Raw genomic sequence first — 23,989 nt, 5'->3', positions numbered from 1 at the left:
GAGGGGGGGGGGGGTAAGTAGGAAAGAGGGCAAGATCCGAGGATGTGAATACAAGGCTCAGTGTATTACCTGTGGATGAGCCTGGCCACTGCGCACCTGATAGTGCAGGTAACAGTTTTAGAAGCAGCGAGATTCAGATCTGATGAAACAGGAACTAATATGAAAATATCATTTGCATACAAAAGGAGAGAGTTTCATCTGCAGCCACTAATTAGACACCTCCATTCCAATGCATTCCAGTTCAAGGAGGACGAAGTGTTGTAAACCAGTACATAAAGTCCTAAATTGCTGCTGCTAGCTGAAGCACAATTTTTCATCAGCCACTGGTGCAGCACAGTGCTATGGATCCTATTAGTTCAAGTTAACAAACCTGAGCTTGTTTCTACCACATCTCTCCTTGTTTGCCTTAATCTTATTGATTGAAGGGTGCAAATGCTCTAGGGAAGGATTTATCTGTCCTATCACACACACAGCATTGTGCTGTGTAATGAGATAATATCATAGCTGTATTCAAGTCCTACCAAAAAATAAAATTACATACACACACACACACACATGTAGTAATAGTAGAAACACAGAAATATTAAGCAGCACTATTATGAAGCGCAAGTCCACTATACCTCCACTTGCTTAGATATTTCCAGCCTCAGATGTTCCACCTCCTGCTGGTGTCTCTCATCCATTTCTGCCTCAAGCCTGGCAACATCTTCTGTAAGCTGCTTTCTCCTTTTCTTGTCATTCTTTGGTACAGCATTTTTCATCCCTTGAATTTTGGCTGCAAAGACATTTCACAAGAGATGAAAATCAAAAATGTATTTCTTTAATCAAAAGCTGGTGATGAACAAATCCGTTGCCACGCTGAAAATAGATTAAACTTGATATGTTCACAGCTGTTAGTGATGTCTAATATTACATTTTGATTAAAGATCAGAAATCATTCCGTGAGACAAATATGCAATAATAGGGGAAATCAGGAAGGGGTAAACACTTTTTTCACATCACTGTCACCATGAGTGGTGTGAAACAAGTAAATAAGGAAACTCTTTCAAATAGTACCCCAGGCAGAACAATTCAAAGAAAATATCTTTCACTCCATGCACGATCAAACTGTGGAATTTGTTGCCAGATGATGTGGCCAAGGTAGATAGTAGATCTGGGCTTAAGAAGGGGTTACAAAAGTTCCTGGAAGAAAGTGTGTTAGGAACTGGTTGAGTAGAAGGTGACAGAGGGTAGTAGTAAATAAAGCTCATTCTGAGGAAAAGGATGTTATCAGTGGTGTACCGCAACAGTTGGTTCTTATTAACCTTTTTGTAAGCAATATTACTGAAGGGCTGTCTGTAAAGTTTGCCTCTGTGCACGATACCAAAATCTGCAATTGGGTAGACACCCTAAATAGTGTGGATAACATGAGGAAGCAAAGCTAGATGAATAGTCTGGAATCTGGCAGCTTAGGTTTAATGCTAAAAAATGCAGGGTCATGCATTTAGGCTGGGATTGGTAGCATGGAATAGTACTACTATTTCTGCCAGGTGCTTGTGACCTGGATTGGTCACTGCTGGGGACAAGATACTGGGCTAGATGGACCATTGGTCTGACTCAGTATGGTTATTCTTATGTTCTTAAGTCCAGAAACCATTAAATGCTACGTAAACTTGAGGAATCTGTTGCATTCCTTATTGCCCACTTCCAGGGATAAACATCTATTCTTTAGGATCCTGCCAGCTACCTGTGACATTAGACTGGCCACTGCTGGAAAGGAATGTTGGGCTCGATTGACTCTAGTCTGCATAAGGAGATTATATATATATATAAATAGATAGATATATAGATAGAATGTCCTTATGTACTAATCTAGGTTTACCTCATTGGCATAAGCAAACATCTGGTAGTCTCAGATGAATTTTTAGTACCACTGCCCTCCCACTTTTGTAATAGTCAGTACAGGGCCTGTAACATGGCAGTTCCACAGGTTTCCCTCACCCTGTGCCTTTTGTTTTTGCCTATTAATGCTGAGTAACTAGGTGATCAATGTTTGGGTCAGAAAGCCTTCCCCTTTTGATCCTCTTTATGTTCTAGAGCCCTAAATAGCCATCAAGCTCACTACTATTTGGGTTTCTGCCGGTACTTGTGACCTGGATGCAGGATACTAGTCTAGATGGATAATTGGTCTGACTCAGTATGGCTGTTCTTATGTTCATACTTGTGTCTTGAATTGCACTACCTACAAACCTTTATAATATTATTTAATTTGGGGGATACATACCTACCAGATCCTGCACACAACTGGATAAAACTGAGCCTGGCTCTACCTACCTGATTCAAGCTAAGTTAACAAGTAGCCCTGATCTACTCTAGTTTTGCTCCCTGTATGTATGCATTTGTAATTTTGATTTTCTTTAGGGCATCAGCTGGAAAATCAGAATTATAAATTCATGCATACAGCCAGGAAAAGCCATGACTGGAGTTAAGTATTTAAGATAGCCTGGATAAGATCATAATACTAGACTCAGAGCACATCAGATAAGGTCCAACTCCATCCCACATTAAATGCAATGGAAGCAGCAATTCTATAGAACAGACGTTGAACTAGGGTTTGCAACTGGCTCTATTTCGTCTGATCCATCCAAGCCTGGTTTTACCCCAGTGCATACATGCACTAGTTGGTCGACTGACTTAATAAACTACACAACTACGGAGACAGAAATAACAAGATAATCCCAGACTCAGATCAGCCGCAAAGTAGCCTAAGCCAAAGCGCTCTGAACCGTGCTAACTCCGCACCAACCCTGCAGCTCCTTCCGCTCCCGACGCTGCCGCTTCAACAACTTCTCCTCCTCCGTATCCGTCTCTTCCTCCATTGCTTATCGTGTCATCGGCTACTTCCACCGCTGCCCTGCATGAGCTGCTGCCCCTCACTTTTTATTCCTCCTAGCTGCGATACGTCGCTTCCTTGTGACGTCATATCACCGCGCCACCGCCTCACCCAATTCATCCAACCAAGGACAAGGAGGATGTCTTTGCAACCAGCCTCCTTGGCCTCGCCCAAGAACCCACGAGTCATGTCACGTGCATTTTTCAGCCTATAATCTGCGGTGCGGGTGCAAGAGAGGCGGCTGCGTTCTATGATTTCAGTGACAGGGAGCAGCAGCAGCGTGACTAGCGATAGCAGAGATGTTTATTAAACCTCATTGGATGATAGGGGAGTTGATTGAGAATAGGAGACGGTACGATGTCAAAAGGTTGAAGCCACTTAGGTTAATCTGTTTCCCTTTCCTTGCGCAGCCGTCGTTCTGCATACACTCAAAACAAAGCAAACAAACCTATGACTTCTGCATCCACGTTGTCTTTCTTTATTGTTGGTAGCATTTTTTATTTAATCTCCCATATATTTTCAAACATGCCAGTTTGTGCAGCATAAATTGCAATCAGTATGTCATTTGGAGGGCTGGTTATAGGGACCTTAGCACGTGTTACATTCGTGCAGAGATTTTCTTCTCCTGGTAATAGGGTCACTAAAACCAGTGCTTTTTTGTTGGAAAAAAGGTACCAGTGAAGGAGTGGAACGCCGGTACTACCTGAATGCTACTGAGCAACGGGACAACCTCATGTTTTGTGCCTACTGATGGACTTTTACTTATGCACTCTACGGGGGGGTTTCTTGTGGCGTATGAAAGTGTGTGAGTGGGCTTGCAGTTCCAGGCCGGGCGACCGCGTCCTGGTCAGGCCGAGTGTTGACCCTTCTGTGTCTGGTGGAACGAGACCCCTTACTCCTCCACCTCCCCTTTCCCCCTTTGTCCGTCACCTGTCCTTTGGCACTCAGGTTAGGATGGGCGGGGGTGGGTCTTCACCGTTAGATTTAATGACGGAACACTTTAGCGAAGTGTTCGACCTAGATAAATGTAGCAGGGCCGGGATGATACAGAGATGTCAATTTATGTGGCCAGGGCTAGGAATTGCTGGATGGCCCCCGGAAGGGTCATTCAAGTATGAAAAAGTGGCGGCGGTCATGAATATTGTTATAATTGAGGGAAACCCCGGCTGTCCCGAGGACATTCCATACATAGAAGCGTGGTTGGATGTAGTCCGGGATCCGCCGGCTTGGGCCCAACGGAAGGTAGAAAAGGCCGCCCTTATGTTGGTAAAGCAGAGAAAAGGCCGGAAAACCAAACTTAGAACCCTGCCGACCCATGCCTTCGCTCTCCAAAGCTCGGCAACCGCTGCCGTCCCGAAGGCCGCAGGGACCGCCCCCATACGGCCTACCGCCCCTAGCACTGAAGCCACTGAGACCACGCCCCCTGCTACCAGAGTCAAGGCAGGAACTACGCCCAGTACTACCAACACACTTTCTAGGAAAAAACCCCCGAAGAAAACCGCAGGGAAAGTTCAGGGTTCGGCCGAGAAGAAGCCTCCAAAAGCCCCGATACTTGCTACGGCGGAGGCATACGAAGACGACATTGCGCCGCCGCCCTATGCTCCTATGTACCCTGACCTTACGGGCCTAGCAGAAGGCCCCGCTGGCGCCGAGACTTCCGGGTCAGAGTCGGATGCCGGGGAGACGTCCCGCCCAGCCTCACCTGAGTCACCTGGCCTCGCAACCACATGGAAGAGTACACGGGTTGTGAAGAACATTACTCGGTTCCCCCAATCGAGTCCGCAACAGGCCCTTCCGTCCAGCCGAAAAGGGGGAACCTCTCACTTATTCCCAGTCCGACAGTCCACCACCTATACCCCTAACCCGGCAGAGGGGGGGGGCCAGCCCATCGAATCAACAGTCTATAGTCACGTTCCCTTCTCAAGTGCCGATTTGTATAACTGGAAATTCCATGGGCCGTCCTACGACCAGAAACCCGAGCAGCTGATAGAGCTGGTGGAAGGCATTATATACAGCTACAATCCAACTTGGGCCGACCTTAGGCAGTTGAGCGCCCACATCCTGACCTCTGAAGAACGCCGCCTTTTACAACAAAATATGGAGCAAGCCATCCGGGATGCGAATCCGGCCCATGCCAATTTACAGAACCTACTAGAAACGGAGGCACCCATCGCTGCCCCCACGTGGGATTACCGAACCGCCGAAGGCCAAACCTTTATTCGCCGATACCAACAGGCGTACCTGGCCGCCTAAAGAAGGGAAGCAGAAGGTTACCAACATGGGAAAAATCCACAGTGTAGTCCAACAAAAGGACGAGAGTCCAGGGGACTTCCTTGAACGACTTATGGAAGCATTTAGGAGGCACAGCCCGATAAATCCCGAGGACCCTAAGAATCTCCCAACCGTGGTTATGAGTTTTGTTAGCCAGTCAGCACCGGATATACGAAGAAAGCTACAGAGAACGGAGGGGTTCGAAGGGATGAGCCTAAGCCAACTGAAAGCTATAGCTGATCGCGTGTTCGGATATCGCGACCAGGAGGAGAAGGTGGAGGCCCGGAAGGAATCGACCAGACGGATGCGGGAGAAGGCAGATGTATTGGCTACGGTGTTGGAAGAACGAATGAGGTCTAGACCAAAGGGGAGGGGCAGGAGAACAAGAGGAACGCGGTCCCCCATAGGGTGTAACCAGTGTGCAAATTGCCGACAAGAAGGACACTGGTGGGCTGATTGTCCAGAGGAGATACGGGACAACCCGAGAGAAGAGGAATCATGGGACCGGCAGAGAGAGGAGGAGACCGGCGGCCGCACGGGGGCCCCTAGGCGAGGCCGGGGAAGGGGCCGAAGAGAGAGAGGACGGGATGACCGGAGGGAATGGCAGATGGCTGTGGACGCTACCCGAGACAGCACAGCATGAAGAAACCGGGAGGGCAGAGTCCCCACTGACCCTCTGGTGGAAATTCGGGTGGGAACAGAATCTATGAAGGCCCTACTAGACACGGGGGCCCAGCGATCTGTTATCACCACTGCCATAGCCCCAGCCACGAAAGAAACTATACCAATTGTGGGAGCCTCCGGGAAATCCCTTGCGGCCCCCCTCCTCAAAGAGCGCCAAGTCCAGATCGGAGGGACGATGGTGTCCCATCAGTTCATACACATCCCTGGATGCCCGGTCCCCTTGATTGGTCGAGACCTACTCTGTAAGCTCCAGGCCACCTTGAAGTTCAAGACTACGGGTGAAGTGGAAGCTCGCTTTGAAGATCGGCCAGTGACACTTATCTGTCCAGTAAGAGAAGAATGGAGACTACACGTTCCCCCAACTGTAGGACCCGGCGACTGCCGTTACGACCAGAACACCCCTTTCGCCCAGCAGAGGCGAGCCATAATGGATGAAGTGCCTGATGTATGGGCAGAATTGAACCCCGGCGGACTGGCCGTTAACGCTATCCCCATCTGGATTGAGCTCAAACCAAATGCTCAAGTTGTCAACCAAGGACAATACCACATCCCCTATGCAGCCCGGCATAGTATGCATACACATCTACAGAAACTCCTTCAACAGGGAGTCCTTAAACCAATCAGATCCGCATGGAACACCCCATTGTTGCCCGTTAAGAAACCAGGAACATCCGAGTACAGACCCGTCCAGGACCTGAGGAAAGTCAACAACCAGGTAGCCGACATAGTTGCCCTCGTACCAAATCCATACTCCATCCTAGCCCAAGTGCCATCTCAGACCAAGTGGTACAGTGTCATTGATTTGAAGGACGCCTTCTTTTCCATCCCTCTTGCTGTCGACAGCCAGAAGTTGTTTGCCTTCACGTGGGAAGACTTGCAGACGGGAACCAAGCAGCAATATACATGGACCCGTCTTCCCCAGGGGTTCAAGAACTCGCCCACCCTCTTCGGCGACCAACTCGCTCAGGACCTGAAGACGTATCAGGACGAGTATGGGCCGGTCGTTCAATACGTGGACGACCTGTTGGTGGCCCGTGAAACGTTCACCGAATGTGCTGAAGCTACCCTCTACCTCTTGAAGACCCTGGAAGCCCAGGGGTACCGAGCCAGCCAGAAAAAGGCCCAGATATGCGAGATCGAAGTCGAGTATCTGGGGTTTCGCCTCCGAGAAGGAACCCGGAGTCTCGGTACCCCCTCGAACCCAAGCTATCCGCAACCAACCCACCCCTGCGAATAAGAAGGAATTGCGGGCACTCCTCGGAGCCGCTGGATACTGCCGGATCTGGGTCATCAACTTCGCTGTCCTGACCCAAGACTTGTACGCCAAACTGAAAGGACCTGAACTCGAGGGCCAAAATCTCCAGTGGGAGAAACACGAACTGAAAGCCCTTCAGGACCTCAAGGAGGCCCTTGCGGCCTCACCAGCGCTCGGACTGCCAGATGTGACTAAGCCGTTCCACTTGTTCATCGACGAAAAGAAGGGATTGGCATTTGGAGTCCTCACCCAACTGGTCGGCACCTGGCAACGCCCTGTAGCATACCTCTCCAAGGGCATGGACAACGTGGCAAGAGGATGGCCGATGGCGAAAGAAGTCACTTCCTTATTGATCCATCACCTCCTGCTGAGATACGGCCTTCCCAGACAGATAAACTCCGACAACGGTCCTGCATTCGCCAGCGAAGTAACACAACAACTCAGTACAAGGCTGGGTCTCGATTGGAAGTTACATTGTGCATGGAGACCCCAGAGCAGTGGAATAGTGGAGAGAGCTAACCGATCCCTCTTTAACCAACTGGCTACCGACCTCTGGGAGCCTCAAGAGTATCCTCGTCAGGGTGGGGGCCTGTTTTTGCTGTCCTGCCTATTAATACCTTTGTCTCTCCCCTTAGTTTTCAGGTGTCTCCGCTCCACCATGGAAAGCATCGCTGACCGCCGTGCTGCTGCCCAACTTATGGCTCTCCAGATGTACTCCCCCATTCCCCAGTCTGATGCAGCTGACGATGAAGCACCTTGTGGCTGACGTGCACCACCTCCTGAGTCACTTAAGGGGCCATTACCCTTGTGTCAGCATAAGACCGGATACAAAGGGGGGGGGATTCCACTAGGGGCCCTCCGTCTCAACCCCGGCGAAGCAACCAACGGCTGCGCAAGGGCTTAGGGCTCGCTTGTTGCCTCCCTCGCTAACTATCCTTGTCCTTTCTTTCCTTTTCAGGGTTCATGGAGGTGATACTCTCCACCAGAATGGATGTTCAAGTATCAAAAGGGGGGAATGAAGGAGTGGAACGCCGGTACTACCTGAATGCTACTGAGCAACGGGACAACCTCATGTTTTGTGCCTACTGATGGACTTTTACTTATGCACTCTACCTCTGCTTTTGGCTATTTGGCCACACCTTATTACTGCACTGGACATTTGTGCCTTATCCAGTTTTACTGTTTACTAACAAGACAAGTTTGCTGTTTACTAATGTACAGACAGAATGCAGGGCTATTAGATATATAGCTTGTAACAGTAGTTTGCAAGGCCTATACAAGACCAGCTTGCACGTAGCAACGCCATCTGAATAGGCGACCTTGGAGGGTGCTGACACCCCCCTGCATTCCTGAGCCGCACCTTATCTCCTGTGCTAGAAAGGAGCATTGTGTGTGTACAGAATAAGCTGCTAAGTTTCGTTTTTCTTGCCAGTATCATTTCAGTGTTATGACGTGTGTACGTACTGGGACTACAATTTTGTACTGTAAGAACTACAAATGTTTACTGCGCATGACAAGTATGACGTGTAAGGGGCCAAATGCGCAGGCCCAGTAGGGAAGTATAAATGTAAGCGTCAGATGATTTATGACACACAGTGTCCCGAGGCTACTCGGTGCTGTTCACTTGCTAGCAATAAAGTTGCCTTGTTTGGAACCAAAATTCGCCTTTCGTCTCCTGATTTCCCACCTGTTTCACCAGTACTCATTATAAATAAATAAAATAAATTATAAAACTAAAACAAATACATGAAATAAAGTAAATTATGGGTGGGGTCACCATATATGGCTCCGTCCATATGGTACACACCTCTTATACCAGCCATGGTGCATATAAACAGGTATCATTGAAAATACTATACCAGTATAGGTGAAAAAAAAATAACTTGTGATTTTTTTTTTATTATAAATAATTTCTGTAACCTTATGAGCCCTAACAATATACCCACTGCCAAAAAAAAAAGGCAGCAGATATAAATTCTAAAATTGCACATATTCCAAAAATTAAAATAAAATGATTTTTCTACCTTTGTTGTCTGGTGACTTTGTTTTTCTGATCATGTTGGTCCCAGTGTCTGATTCTGCTGCTCTCGATCTTTTCCCTTAACTCCATTTCCAGGGCTTCCTTTCCATTTCTCTCTTAACTTTCTCTTTTCTTCTTCATTTCTTGCTCTACGTCCATAGGTAAAAGCTGGGTCCTTCGCAGACTTGACTGGAGGAGGTATAGAATGGATCCAGTTTTTGCCTATTTTCTCCATCCATGTGCAGTTTTACTCCTTTTCCCTTTCCCTCATCTCCATCAGTATGCATCTCCTTCCTATTCTTCCCTCCCCTCCATCCATATGCATTTCCTTCCTCTCTCTTCCCTCTCATCCATCCATGTCCAGCATTTCTCCTCTCTCCTCCCCTCCATCCATGTTCATCTCACTTCCTCTCTCTTCTCTTCCCTCCCCTCCATCCATGTTCATCTCACTTCCTCTCTCTTTAGGGTTACCATATGGCTCCAGAAAAAGGAGGACGGATTAAGCCAGCCGGGTTTTACTTCCATTGCTTTCAATGGAAAGCAATTGCTTTCAATGGAAGTAATTGAGCCAGCCGGGTTTTACTTCCATTGCTTGAAAGCAATGGAAGTAAAACCCGGCTGGCTCAATCCGTCCTCCTTTTTCTGGAGCCATATGGTAACCCTATCTCTCTTTCCTCCTCTTCACCCATGTCCAGCATTTCAACACTCTCCCCTCCCCTCCATCCATGTGCATCTCCTTCCTCTGTCTTCCCTCTCCTCCTTCCATGCCCAGCATTTCTCCTCTCTCCCTTCCCCTCCATCCATGTGCATCTCTTTCCTCTGTCTTTCCTTCCCTCCAACATTTCTCTTCCCTGCTCTCCACTCCATCCATGTCCAGCATTTCTCCTCTCTCCCCTCCCCTCCATCCATATGCTTCTCCTTCCTGTCTTCACTCTCCTCCATCCATGTCCAGCATTTCTCCTGCCCTCCCCTCCATCCATCCATCCATGTCCAGCAACTCACCTCTCTCTCCTCCCATCCATGTCCAGCGATTCTCCTTTGCCCCTATCCTATCCTTCCCTCCCATCCATGTCCACCGATTCTCCTCTGCTCTCCCCTCCATGTCCAGCGATTCTCCTTTGCTCCCTATCCTCCCCCTCCCTTCCAGGTCCAGTGACTCGCCCCAGCCTCCACCTGTCCCCGAGATCGTTCCAACTCCAGCCCCACCTGCCCGATCTGAGCTCCCCGACATTCCGTTCATGCCCCCTTTGTTGAAATCTTCTATTTTACCCGAAGTTTCAGCAGCAAACCGGCAGTGAAAGCAGCAGGCTGGCTCGTCTCCTCATCGCTTCCCTTGCGGAAAGGAAATTGCATCAGAGGAAGGTGGGCTGGTTTCACTGCCGGTTCACTGCTGGGACTTCGGGTAAAAAGTAGAAGATTTCAATGCAGGGGGCACGAACGGAAAGTCGAGGAGCTGAAGGCAGGCAGATGAGCTGGCCCTTCGAAAAAAGGTGCCGGTATGCTGTACAGGCACAAAAAACAGCACTGACTAAAACAGACATCATTTTATGAGAATCAAGTGCTCAACATTCAGAGTTTCTATCTATTTATTCATTTACTTATTTATAACATTTATATCTCACATTAAACATGAATTAAGTTGAAACCTGGGAGCATTTAAAATCTTTTTTTCCCCCGTGCCTAGAACAAAAGAGAGAGATGGTTTGTAGGAACTTGCTTCTTTTGTTTTGTGGAATTTAGTGGTATATTATAAAAATGCACTTAATGTTGTTTATTACTGCTATTTAAAAGAAAGATATTCAATAATGAGGGCAGAGCTACATTCATACAGAAGTCCAGAGTCAGTCTAAATGTGCCAACATTTTCCAGTTCTGTGATATATATTTATTTATTCTTCATTTTTCAACAGCATTTTCTCAGTTTTTACCCAAATGTGAACACAATTATAATATTAATAAGTTTTGGATGTTATTGAAATCTATTATTTTGTCTCACTGTATTTCCAGTTTTGGCACAGAGTAAGTCATCATAAGGACAAAATATAAAAAAAGCAATGGACTGTATTAAGGGCTTATAGCCCATTTAGGGCCTCTTTTACAAAGCTGTGCTACTGATTCTCGGTGTGGCAAATGAAGCCCATTCAGTTCCTATGGGCTTCTTCTCATTTGCCACGCAGGAATCACTAACGCGGTTCTGTAAAAGAAGTCCTTAGTTATGAGAGATCTGCATGAAAGAATATATTTTTATTAATTTGACTTATAAAAACCACTTGTCCCTGAAACACACTCAAAATAGAATAATCCATTTGTACAAAAGAGATGAGGTGAAGATGTGATTCCATGTGCCTCAATTAAAGGAGAGTTTAATTTTACTTCCAATCTTTATAACGCCAGGCTTCCCAAGGCAGATTTCAGCAGTTAAGATAAACCCATCAGTAAACAGGATATCCTTACTGAAATTTGGCCATGTATTAATGTACAAGCAAAAAAAGCCTGTTTCGCAAAAAATGAAACGGGCCCTAGGAAGGGTATTGTCTAAGCAATTTCTCCTCTCTCCTCTGCCTTCCCCTTCATGTCCAGTGATTCTCCTTTCCCCTCCCCTCCCCTCCCCTCCCCTCCATGTCCAGTGACCTGCCCCAGCCCCCACCTGCCCCCCTTTTAAGCACCCAAGGTCGAGTTCAACCCCAGCCCTCACCTGCCCGCCCTCGTCTCCCACAACAGCCCTCTTTTCCTTCCTGCCACCCTGCCTTGATTTCTCCTCTCTCCCCTGCCCTCCTCTCCTTGTCCAGTGACTCGCCCCAGCCCGCACCTTCCCCCCTTTTAAGCACCCAAGGTCGAGTTCAACCCCAGCCCTCACCTGCCCGCCCTCGTCTCCCACAACAGTCCTCTTTTCCTTCCTGCTGCCCTGTATTTAAAAATTTCCTTTTACCTCCAGTCGCAGCGGCGGCAGGCTCGGCTCGCGTTGCCTCCAGTCTTCCCTTTCCTCCCCTTTCAGTGTCCCGCCCTCCTCTGACATCATTTTGTCTTTCCGGGAGGGCGGGACACAGAGGGAAGGGAATGCTGGAGGCGAGCTGACATAAGCTCAATTGCATACAGTTATGAACCCAACCAGCCATTCAGGGACGCAGATGAACAAATTATTATATAGAGAGATTGTATAGAACAGTGTAGAAAAATTAGCATAAAATGCATCCTTTATTAGTGCTGTTTCCACCAGCTACAATAATTTTTTAAGTTGTTTTTGTGATATTCAGTTTTGATTTCATGATATTTATATCTAGATATGGGAAGCTTTCAAATAAATTAAAAAGCTATCAAATTAGTAAAAAAAAAAAAAATCTTTTGTCCTCTATCTTTTAAGGCACTGCCAATCCAGTTAGAACAGCTTTTGACTTGTTACAGATGGACCATGCTTAGGCAATCCATTATTTCTAATAATCTTTGCTATTGTTTTGGGTGAACCAGTTGGGTGCAAGCTCCACCTACTAGCTTAACTCATATAATGGGCTAGATAGCCTTGTACTGGCTCCTGTTCTCAATGTAACCTCAATTAATGATATAATCCAGGACTACAAATACCACACTGCATTGGAATGTACATTTAACACCAGGACTGGTCAAAAAAAATCTCCCTCCTACTACAGTGGGTAACTTGGCAGCTCTGCTATTTGAGAGGGAGCTCCACCACAGCAAGTTCTCAGGGATGCTAAGAAGGGTCCACCTTCGCTAGCCTAACAGAAGGAGTCAAATTTCTGGGCCTGATTACCTACTGCTTTTGCATTCAGTTCCATTCAGGGAGGCCTGTACCTTGCTTAAGTAGAGTGGTAGTCGTCCACTTGAATTGATGGGATTAAAGGACAATGATGTTTGTACTAGTTTGTGAGAATTAACATGCCTGTCACCAGGTACAAAGCACAATGAGCAATTATGATAGGAAATATAAGTATATCATCAAATAATTTATAATGTTATTGCAAAGGAGATGGTAATATCTTACGGTGATAACAAGTAAATAAGAAGAGGAGAGGCAGTAGACATTATGTTCAATTGTGAATTAAATCATCATTCAGTCTTGTCAGCTTCAAAGTTTTTCATCATTTTAACTTCAAATGTATTTTGTTAATTTCTCTGTTAAGATAAGAATAGCCATAGTGGGTCAGACCAATGTTCCATCTAACCCAGTATCCTCCTAAAACCAGAGCTGTAGCCAGAAGTCCAATTGGGGGGGGGGGGGGGCGGACAATATTTTCCTCTGATCTTTTCCCCTTCCCCCTCCTTCACTCATACCTTTGCTGGCAAGGATGCCCAACTTCTGCCAGCTAAAAAGATTCACTGGCCAAACTCCTGCCCCTGCTGCCTCAGCAGCAAGGAAGCCGGCAGGATGCTTCAGCCGCAGATGCCAGCAGTTCTGCATATGCTTAGAAGCAAGCATGTGCAGAAGCACCACATCTGTGGCTGAAGCACCCTGCCGGCTTCTTTGGTGCTGAGGCAGCACAAATGGGGGCTTGGCCAGCAAATCTCTTCAGCTGTTGGGGCTTGAACATCCCTGCCAGCCATTCTTCTGATGCTGCAAGTTTAGAGGGGGTCTAAGCCCAAAGTTGGAGGGCCCAGGCCCCCAAGGCCCTCTTGTGGCTACACCATTGCTTCCAACAGTGGTCAATCCAGATCACAGGTAACTGGCAGAATCCCAAAGAGTAGCAAGATTCCATGCTACCAGCTTTCCCCATGTCTGTCTTAATAGTAGATTACAGATTTTTCTTCCAGGAACTTGTCCAAACCTTTTTTAAACCAAGCTATGCTAACTACAATTACTGTATGCTCCGTCAAAGAATTCTAAAGCTTAACACAATACTCAAGGTGAGATTGCATCATGGAGCGATACAGAAGCATTATAATATTTTTGGGGTCCTTTTACTAAAGTGCGGTGAAAAATGGCTTGCGGTAGTGTAATCGTGGGTTTTGGGCGCACACCGATCCATTTTTCAGTGTGCCTGTAAAAAAGGCCTTTTTTAAAATTTTTGCTGAAAATGGACATGCATCAAAATCAAATTTGCCGCACATCCATTTTGGGTCTGCGACCTTACCGCCAGCCATTGACCTAGCAGTAAAGTCTCACGCGGTAACCGGTCTGTAATGACCTGCGCGCGTCCGATACGAGCGTCTGAAAATAATTATTCAGCCGCGCATATCGAAAGCGCACCAAAAATGAAATTACCACGAGCCACGCGGTAGTCGGGCGGTAACTCCATTTTGGCGCAGGTTGGATGCGCGTAGATGCTTACACGGCTTAGAAAAAGGGCCCCTTTGTCTTATTTTCTATCCCTTAATAATTCCTAGTGTAATGCCCTGTTATGGCTTCTGCACTCTCAGTTTGGGTAGCAACAATAAAGATGTTACTGGTCACAGTGGTCAAGTGTTCACGTCCCCTAAACTGAGACACACATAGGCCTAAAACATTACAGCCGTTAAATAACCAGCGTTGATATTTTGAGGCGCATTTTCAAAGCACTAAGACTTACAAAGCTATATAGAAACCTATGGAACTTTGTAAGTCTAAGTGCTTTGAAAATTAGCCCCTTAGAGTGTGTGTGTTAACTCTTACAAGTACTAAGCAAGAAAAGATTTTCAAAAATCTCTCACATGAACAAATTTGTTTATTGCACAAAGGAATTTCACAAATTATCAAGTAACTCAGAGCCTCTTTTACAAAGTCGCGCTACTGATTTTCGGTGTGGCAAATGAGAGGAAGCCCATTCAGTTCCTATGGGCTTCCTCTCATTTGCCACGTGGGCATCACAAGCACAACTTTGTAGAAGAAACCCTCAGTTTTAAAATACGTCATTGACCATAAAGAGCAAAATTAGTTTAAAATTCTGGTAAAACAACATTAAAACATTGTGTTTTAAAATTCATAGCTGTGAGCACACTTTTCTTATTCTAAAGTGCTTAATATAAGTGACTAATGTGTTTCAGGATTCCATTCTATAGCCTATTCTGACATAACAAAAAGTTCTATGGAGCTACAAATTCCCCAGTAAGCGATATCAGATAAAGCTATCTTTCAACTACAGTTTTTCATTTCAAACCCCAAAATGTGTTGCTTTGTTTAAAAATCCTTTTCTCATGTTCCTGCTCTCTTCTAAGCTCAACTATAGCAAGAGGCCAAACCTGATTAGGCCTGGATAAACCAAGCATTCAAAAGTTAGCTTGAGTACTCAGCTTTAAAATGTCAAATATGATACCCTTCATCATCGGCTGAAAATCCTTCCAAACTTGAAATCTTCATAACTATCTTCATAACTCTAACATTTGTCAGTGTCCATTATTTATACATTTTTAAATTTTCAAAAATTTCAATGTCCAAGGTACAAATCATTTTTTGTTTGACCGAACCAAAGCTGTGCTTGTCTTATAAACAGCATGCATCGAGCCAACTCCTCAAACTGTTCTCCCGGGTCCATAAATAAATAATGGACATTCACAAATGTTAGAGTTATGAAGCTTTCAAGTTTGTTTGGAAGGTTTTTCAGCCGATGAAGAGCAGATCCTTGTGATCACATTTAGCTCTATAAATCTTCAGATTTGGAGCTCTTTGAGGTTTTTCCTTCCTTTTAGTTATAAGTTACTATCTTAGACATGTGTCTCTATTTTTGAGTGGATCATATTATTTGTGATATTATCTTTATTGATTTTGTGATTCCACACCTGTGGGCATGTGCTAATGTTGCCATTAGCGCACAGACATTAAAAAGAATTACTGCAGGAGCACTTACCGACACCTATTTTGTAGGTGCATAAGTACATAAGTATTGCCATGCTGGGACAGACCAAAGGTCCATCAAGCCCAGCATCCTGTTTCCAACAGTGGCCAATCCAGGTCACAAATACCTGGCAAGATCCCAAAAAAGTACAAACCATTTTATGCTGTTTATCCCAGAAATAAGCAGTGGATTTTCCCCCAAGTCCATTTTAATAATGGTCTATGGACTTTTCCTTTAGGAAGCTGCCCAAACCTGTTTTAAATCCTGCTAAGCTAACCGCCTTTACCACATTCTCTGGCAACAAATTCCAGAGTTTAATTACACGTTGAGTGAAGAAAGATTTTCTCCGATTCGTTTTAAATTTACTACTTTGCAGCTTCATCGAATGCCCCCTAGTCCTAGTATTTTTGGAAAGAATAAACAGATGCTTCACGTCTACCCATTCCATCATGTGATAATCCTGCGATAACCAGTTACTACACGGTCATGCAAACGTGCTGATTAAAATTTTAAAAATTAAAAAAGGAGGGGCATTTTCATAAAGAGTATCCATGATGTATAGAGCTTCATAAGTGAGCTGCCTTTGCGACTAGTCTCACTGAAATCTAGCTCGGCTGAAAGGTCAGCCTATACTGAACTCTCTTTTGCCCCCTCTCTAATTTTTAAGAACAAAAGTTTTTTCTCTAGGCATCTGATATATGATTGTGAATATTTTGTGATTGACTTCCTTTATTATTTTTTGGGTACAGTTCTTTTGTCTCTCCCTATAAATTTTTTGCTATTTTGCCATTGCATTCTGAGGCAAGGCTCAGTTCAATATCACCTAGAACATTCACAGTGATAAGGCCTATATGGAATTCTCTGCCTCAGGGACTTAGGGAAAATGTACCTTGTTAACTTTTCAGAGAAAGTTAGAAACCCATGTTTCAAGAGGCATGCGAGTCTAATACTTAGAGTGATATTTTATTGCTGTTTTTTAGGATGTTTTTTGTGATATTTTCATATTTTATGTATAATTTTGTGTGTTGATTATTTTGTAGTCCACCTAGACAGGGATTAGTTCTCCTGCAAGGGCAGCATATTAATTCCTGTGAACAAATAAATAAATTAAAAAATACAGAGAAATAATGATATTCTCAGTTTTATTCTCCATTCCTTTTCTAATAATCCCTAACATCTATTTGCTTTATTGGCAGTTGCAGAACACTGGACTGAAAATTTTCATGTCATTCACAAGCCACAAAGATGTCAGCTACCTTCTCTGGAATATGGGGCTGGTGATCTTTAACATGTTCCTTCACCTCTGGATGACAACGCTGAAGAAACTGCTCAGGCCCATCATGTTTTAGCAGTCCTCCATGGTTTTAACCTCGGCTCCATTGAGCCACCGCTGGTGCTGGTATCTTAACTAGATCACAAACTCACTGTGAGTATCATCCACCCCCTTTTGCAAAGTCCAGAACTTTAGTCTTTAGGTCTCAGGGGTAATGGCATAATGGTTAAACAAAGCTTTGCACACCTCCTCAAACTAGGAGCACATCTCCATGGACAATCCTTGGAATGCATACCCTCCACCCCACCACACTGGGTTTTTCTTGCCTCTGGGTGAGTCTCCCACCTGCAAGTTATTTCCCTCCTACTTTTCTCTCACCTTTTAGTCCTTAGTATCCATATCACTTCTCATCTACCTACTGGCTTTTACCGTCTCCCTCTGATTCCCTCTCCATCACTCCCATTGCCTCCTCTGCCTCTCTGTTACCTAGTCGCCAAAACCCTTCCTTCATCTTTCACCCATTTCCTTAGTCCCCCATTCCCATCCTCTCTACTCACTCTCTTAGCCCTCACACACCCTCCACTGTATCTCATCACCCTATCAGTCCCAGCTCCATCCCTGTCTCTCCTTCCTTCCCTTGTCTCCTCCCTCCTCCCCCACCCTCATTAGGTCCAGTATCACTCGCTCTCTCTCCTCCACCCACAAGGTCCAGTGTCATTCACCCTCTCTTCTCCCTCCCTCCAGGAGGTCCAGTGTTGCTCACCCTCTCTCTCTTCCCCCCCTACGAGGTCCAGTGTTGTTTGCCCTCTCTCTCCTCCCCCCTCTATGAGGTCCAGAGTTGTATCATTCTCCCTCTCTCTTCTCCCCTCCCTGCAAGGTCCGAGATCGTTTTCCCCATCCCCTTCCTCTGGTGCTGCAGTCTTTAATGTGTACGGGCCACCAGCAGCATTAGCAATGTAAGCACACTGCCTTCGGCCTGCCCCAGAAGCCTTTTCTTCAGTGTCCCACCTACATGGGAACAGGAAGTTGCAAGAAAGAGAAGGCTTTCGGGGCAGGTCGAAGGCAGTGTGCTTACATCAAAGAGGTTACATCGAGAACAGGAGATGGCATGACATCAAAAAGTTGAAGCTGAAGCAGCCCCGCCTTCCCCATCCTCAAAGCAAACAAACCTAGCAGCTGCTGCATCCACTTTGTCGTTCTATATTGTTGGTAGCATTTCTATTTGATCTTCCTTATATTTTCAAACATACCTGCTTGTGCAGCATACAGATGTACACAGAGGAAGTATTGGTTGCATCGGTTAGAGTACTAATTTATTCTAAATTGTAATCAGTGTGTCATGTGGAGGGGCTGGTTATAGGGACTCCCTGTATTTGTGCAGAGATTTTTTTCAACTAGTTAAAGGTCACCAAAACACATATCACGTTATGAGAATCGGGTGCTCAGAATTCATTTATAAGTACAAATGGGTTTTTTTAAACCTTAATTAGGTTGAAACCTGGGAGCATTTAACATTTTTTTCCTGTACATACTTCAAAAGAAAAAGATGGTATGTGAAAACGTGTTCCTTTTGTTTTGTGGAATGTAGTGGTATATTTAAAAAATGCAATTAATCTTTTTATTACTACTATTTCAAAGACAGGTATTGAATAATGAGGGAAGATCTTGCAGAGGTTCTGTCCAAAGTCAGTCTAAATGTGCCAACATTGACAAGTTCTGTTGTATATATTTATTTCTTTCAAGTCTGTGTGGTTATAAAAAGCATTAAAAAAAATATTTGTCTCCTGGCTATGTTTTTGTATATAGACGAGTATGATTTTATTATGAAGGCAAACAATACACCACCAAAATACAGTAGCCAGCAGCACACTATTAGTCATCAAGTTCATACAAAGTTAATTATGTTCAGTGGAAAATAAATCTGTTGGCTGCCTACTATGTGAATATTCCATCACAGTTTAATTATTGCTACCAAGAATCAGGGCCGGTCTTAGAAAGTGCGGGGCCCTATGCAGACCAATTTGATGAGGCCCCTCCCTAGCCCCGCCCCCTAGCCCCGCCCCCTCCCTAGCTCCAGGGCCGGCCACCCCTCCCTCCAAGCTCCCAGACCGCTCCCTCTGAGCTCCAAGGCCCCCAGCTCCAGGGCCTCCCTCCCTCCCAGCTCCAAGGCCCCCCTCCCTCCCTCCCAGTCATTTTTTAACATCCCCCTCCAAAATCCAGTACTAGGTATGCCGAGAATACAAAACACTCAGGACCTATAGAGCAATTCTACCATACCATAAGCAGTCATTTCTACTAATCACACAAAGAAAAGGAAAACATCTTAAAACACTACAGTGAGCACTAGAGCATCAATTCACCTATTGTAAAATGAAACCAGACAGAATAGTACAGATCGTCGTCGATCCTGCACAGTCAATGCCAAGTGAAAGCCATGTCTTTTTCACAAACACAGATACACCCTAATCCACTATAGAATAAGTAGTAATATTAAAACTTTCTATTAGACAAAAATTAAACTGAACCCCCAAGATGCCAGACTCTGCATACAATGCAACACCACAGAAACAGAAAATGTCCCCTAGTACTGTGCAAAATATAAAGACAGCAGATGTAAATTTGAAAAAAAAAACCTAACAAATACCAATCACCACTTTACAAATTAACAAATAGAAATAAAACAAATATAGAAAATAAAATACCATTTTATTGGACTAATAGATTTAGCTTTCAGAGGCCAAAACATCCTTCCTCAGGTCAATATAGTATAGTACTGTTACAGTATCCTATCCTGACCTGAGGAAGGGGGGTTTGTTCTCCGAAAGTTAGACAAAATATATTAAAAATGTATTAAAATTAGTCCAATCAAAAGATTACCTTGTTTACATGTTCTATATTATAAACATTTATTAACACATCTACAATACTACTTTATCGTAAAGCAAAAAAATTAAAGTATATATTTTATTTACAGTTTGTTGTCTCAGGTTTCTCCTTTCCTCATCTTCTTTTCACTGTCTTTCTTCCATCCAGCATCTGTTTTCGGTCTCTCTCTGCCATCCAGTGTCTGCCCTCTCTGCTGTCCCCTCCATCCAATGTCTGCCCTCTCTCCCTGCCCCTTCCATCCACATCTGCCCTCTATCTCTGCCCCTTCCATGATCTATCCACCATCTGCCCCTGTCTGCCCTCTCTCTCCCCCCCATCCATTCACTGTCTGCCCTTTCAATCCCTTCCATCCACTGTCTGCCCTCTCTCTCTCTGCCCCTTCAATCCACCATTTGCCCTCCCTCTGCCATCCATCAAGGGTTTGCCCTCCCTCTCGCTCCCCCATCCAGGATCTGCCCCTCTCTCTGCCCCAGCCCTTTTCTCCCACCAGTCCCGAGCTTCAGCCCCCCAACCACTTCTCCCTGTCCCCTTTTCAGCCCCCAGTCCCCAGTTTCAGCCTCCAGTCCCAGTACTAGCCCCCTTATCCCACCTACCCTCCTTTTCAGCCCCCAGTTCCAGCCCCCTTCATCCACACGCCTTGTATTAGGGCCCCCTTTTCAGAACCATTCTCCCACCTGACCCACGCATGCCCCATTTTCCCACCAGCCCCAGGCCCCATATGGCCCCTTCTCAGACCCCAGTGACAGTCCCCTTCTCCCATCCAAGAACCCCAGTCCCCTCCCCACCCATCCCCTTCAACCATCCAAGAACCCCCTCCCCACCCCCTTCTCCCATCCGTGATCCCCTCCCCAACCCCAGTCCCCTTCAACCATCCAATAACCCCTCCTCAACCCCTTCTCCCATCCGTGATTACCCCTCCCACCTCAGTCCCCTTATCCCATTCAAGAACCCCAGTCCCCTCCCCACCTGTCCTCTTCTCCCATCCGTGACCCCCTCCCCAACCCCAGTCCCCTTCAACCATCCAATAACCCCCTCCTCACCCCCTTCTCCCATCCGTGAACCCCCTCTCCACCTCCCCATTTGAGTACCCCCACCCTACCCTTCCCCCACCTGAGAACCCCACCCTTCTCCCATCTGAGTCCCTCCCCCCCCCGACCCATCTACCAGCTGAGCTCCATTCTGCCGCCCACCACCCTCACTGCCTTTAAAAAAAACAATTTGGAAGCGTCGGAGAGACAGTGACAGGCAGCGCCTCGCGTTTGCCCTGCTACTAAAAATCTCTTCGACGTCGTTCGGGCCTTCCCCACATTGAGTCCCGCCCGCTCTCGCAGTAATTGAAAGTTACCTCAGAGGAGGCCGGGACTCAATGTGGGAAGGCCCAATGACGTCGAACAGAGTTTAGTAGCAGGGTGGGCAGACGCGAGGCGCTGCCTGTCACTGTCTTCGGCGCTTCCAAATTGCGTTTTTAAAGGCAGGAGTGACAGGAGAGCAGCGACTTGGAGCACCCCCCCACCCCGCTGACATCTGGGGGGGCGGACCGCCCCCACCACGCCGCTGTCGTGCATCGGATTCGTTGGGAGGGAGGGAGGACGGAAGGACAGACTGGAGCTCGGGCGGGCGGGGCGACCTGAGGCGCGCGCGGGGCCCTATGCAGCCACTTCGGTCGCCTCGCCTTAAGACCGGCCCTGCCAAGAATAATATATAGATTGTTTTAATTCATTTATCCAGACCTTACATACACAGGGTATTGCTTGTTAAACCCAAAGGCAAAACCTAAGGGTGGTTAAACAATTTGGAATAAACTGTTGTCCCGTAGCAGTTGTTTTTTTTTAACTTTTGCAATGTGTGTATGGATGCCTGTTCTGGTGTGTGCATGTTATAACATTTGAATAACTATCTATACTTATGGCTATGGTTTCTGAACATGCAGCATCACTGAAGGACACACTTTTAAATACCTGGTTGGGTATGTATGCCAATCTTATCTTTGTTAAATATTTCAGACATATCCATTGACTTGCTCCCATGATGTTATTGAATTCTATTATTATGTCTCACTGTATTTTCAAATATAAGCCTAATTGAACCCAGTTTGCTTGGAAGTTTACAGCACAGAGAGCGTTCCAGAAGCTTGGGGAGGGACTGAAATCGTTGGTTCGGACTGTGGCTTTTTTTCTGAAGTAATTCCTATATGGAGGAAGGGAGAGGAAAGACTACACAAAACAGTGGAATTCAATAAGTGGCTTGAGTCTTGGTGTAAAGAAGAATGTTTTAGATACATAGGAGCATGGGGTAATACGTGGAAAAATAACAGGCTGTACTGTAATGAAGGGCTAAATCTTTCGATGATGGCAAAAAGGATCGTTGTGGAGAAATTCAGACAGTATGTTTCTAGACATTTAAACTAGAGGGTGGAGGTGAGAAAAGGCAACAAGGGATTTCGGAGTCACCCCCAGAACAAACATGATGGCAGAGGGAAAGTAAAAAGGTTCAAGACTTGAAAGCCCTGGTGTTTGAAGAAAACTTGGATATTGTTGCTATTATGAAGACATGGTTCAATAATTCCCATGAATGGGATGTGACCGTACCGGGCTATAATCTTTTTAGGAAGGATAGAGAGGGCCGAAGAGGTGGAGGAGTGGCACCGTATGTGAAAGACAATAGAGTGGCTGAAATGTGGGGAACCTGGGGAAAGGAAGAAGCTTTATGGATTGTCCTGGAAAGAGAAGACAGAACCTGTATCCACACGGGGCTTATCTACAGACCTCCTGCTCAAACGGAGAAGTTAGACAAGGATCTGATAGAAGATATTCAAAAGATTGGTATGAAAGGGGAGGTGCTACTGCTGGGAGATTTCAATTTGTCTGACATGGATTGGAACATCGCATCTGTGGAATCAGAAAGAAGTAGGGAGATTGTGGATGCCTGTGAATGTGCCTTGCTCAGACAAATGGTGACAGAACCCTCGAGGGAAGGGTCGATGCTGGATCTAGTGCTCACGAACGGAGGAATATCCAATATCCGGGTGGGTGCCCACCTATGTAAAAGTGATCATCACACCGTGTGGTTTGATATAAGGGCAAAGGCGAAGTGCAGACGCACAAAACTCAAAGTACTGGATTTCTGACATACTGCTTTTGATAAAATAGGGGAAATACCTGAAGAAGGAGCTGTTGGCGTGGGAAGGCATAGGAGATGTGGAAAAAAAGTGGTCCAAGCTAAAGGCTGCTACAAATATGGTGACTGATCTTTATGCGAGGAAAGTAAACAAAAACAAGAGAAGCAGGAAGCCTATATGGTTCTCCAAACAAGTACCTGAAAAAATAAGAGCAAGAGAGGCTTTGTTCAAGAAATACAAAAGAACGCATCAAGAGGATCATAGAAAAGATTATCAGATTAAACTCACAGAAGCGAAGATGGAAATACTGCTAGCAAAAGCACAAGAAGAAAAAATGGCTAAAGATGTAAAGAGAGGTGACAAGACCTTTTTCAGATATATTGGAGAAAGGAGAAAAGATAGGAATGGAACTGCGAGACTAAAAGATAATGAGAATGGCTATGTGGAGAGTGATGAAGATAAAGCGAACGTGTTAAACAATTATTTCTCTTCGGTATTCACGGAGGAAAATCCTGAAGAAGGACTGCGGTTGGCTGCCGAGGGAACATCTGGGAATGGAGTGGATACTGCGCCGTTTACGGAAGAAAGAGTTTATAAACAGCTGGAGAATCTGAAGGTGGACAAAGCTATGGGGCCGGATGGGATTCATCCCAGGATACTGAGGGAGCTCAGAGAGGTCCTGGCGGGACCTCTTAAAGAATTATTTAATAGATCTTTAGAGACGGGAGATGCTCCGTGAGATTGGAGACGAGTGGATGTGGTCCCTCTCCACAAAAGTGGAGACAGGGAAGAAGTGGGAAACTACAGACCGGTAAGTCTCACGTCAGTGGTAGGAAAAATAATGGAGTCG

General features: G+C 45.8%; 1 protein-coding gene across 3 annotated transcripts in view; it reads right to left on the bottom strand.

Moving 5' to 3' along the window:
- Positions 1-2,955, bottom strand: part of OTUD6B (OTU deubiquitinase 6B) — a 47,342-nt gene extending 44,387 nt beyond the window's left edge. Inside the window, exons 1-2 of one of the 3 annotated variants that reach the window (XM_030216435.1) lie at positions 2,786-2,955; positions 621-775 (exon numbers count right to left, since the gene is read on the bottom strand). In XM_030216435.1, the coding sequence (XP_030072295.1) occupies positions 621-775; positions 2,786-2,858 (228 nt within the window). In that variant the 5' untranslated portion in view covers positions 2,859-2,955. Of the gene's footprint in view, positions 1-620; positions 776-2,781 lie in introns of all 3 variants that reach the window. The other 2 variants (XM_030216420.1, XM_030216428.1) reach the window with 2 other exon arrangements.
- Positions 2,956-23,989: the final 21,034 nt, after the last annotated feature.

This window comes from Microcaecilia unicolor, chromosome 1 (genome assembly GCF_901765095.1).
Source record: "Microcaecilia unicolor chromosome 1, aMicUni1.1, whole genome shotgun sequence".
NCBI classification, from domain to species: domain Eukaryota; kingdom Metazoa; phylum Chordata; class Amphibia; order Gymnophiona; family Siphonopidae; genus Microcaecilia; species Microcaecilia unicolor.
The sequence above is the reverse complement of the archived record's forward strand: the minus strand, read 5'-3'. Positions and strand labels throughout refer to the sequence as shown.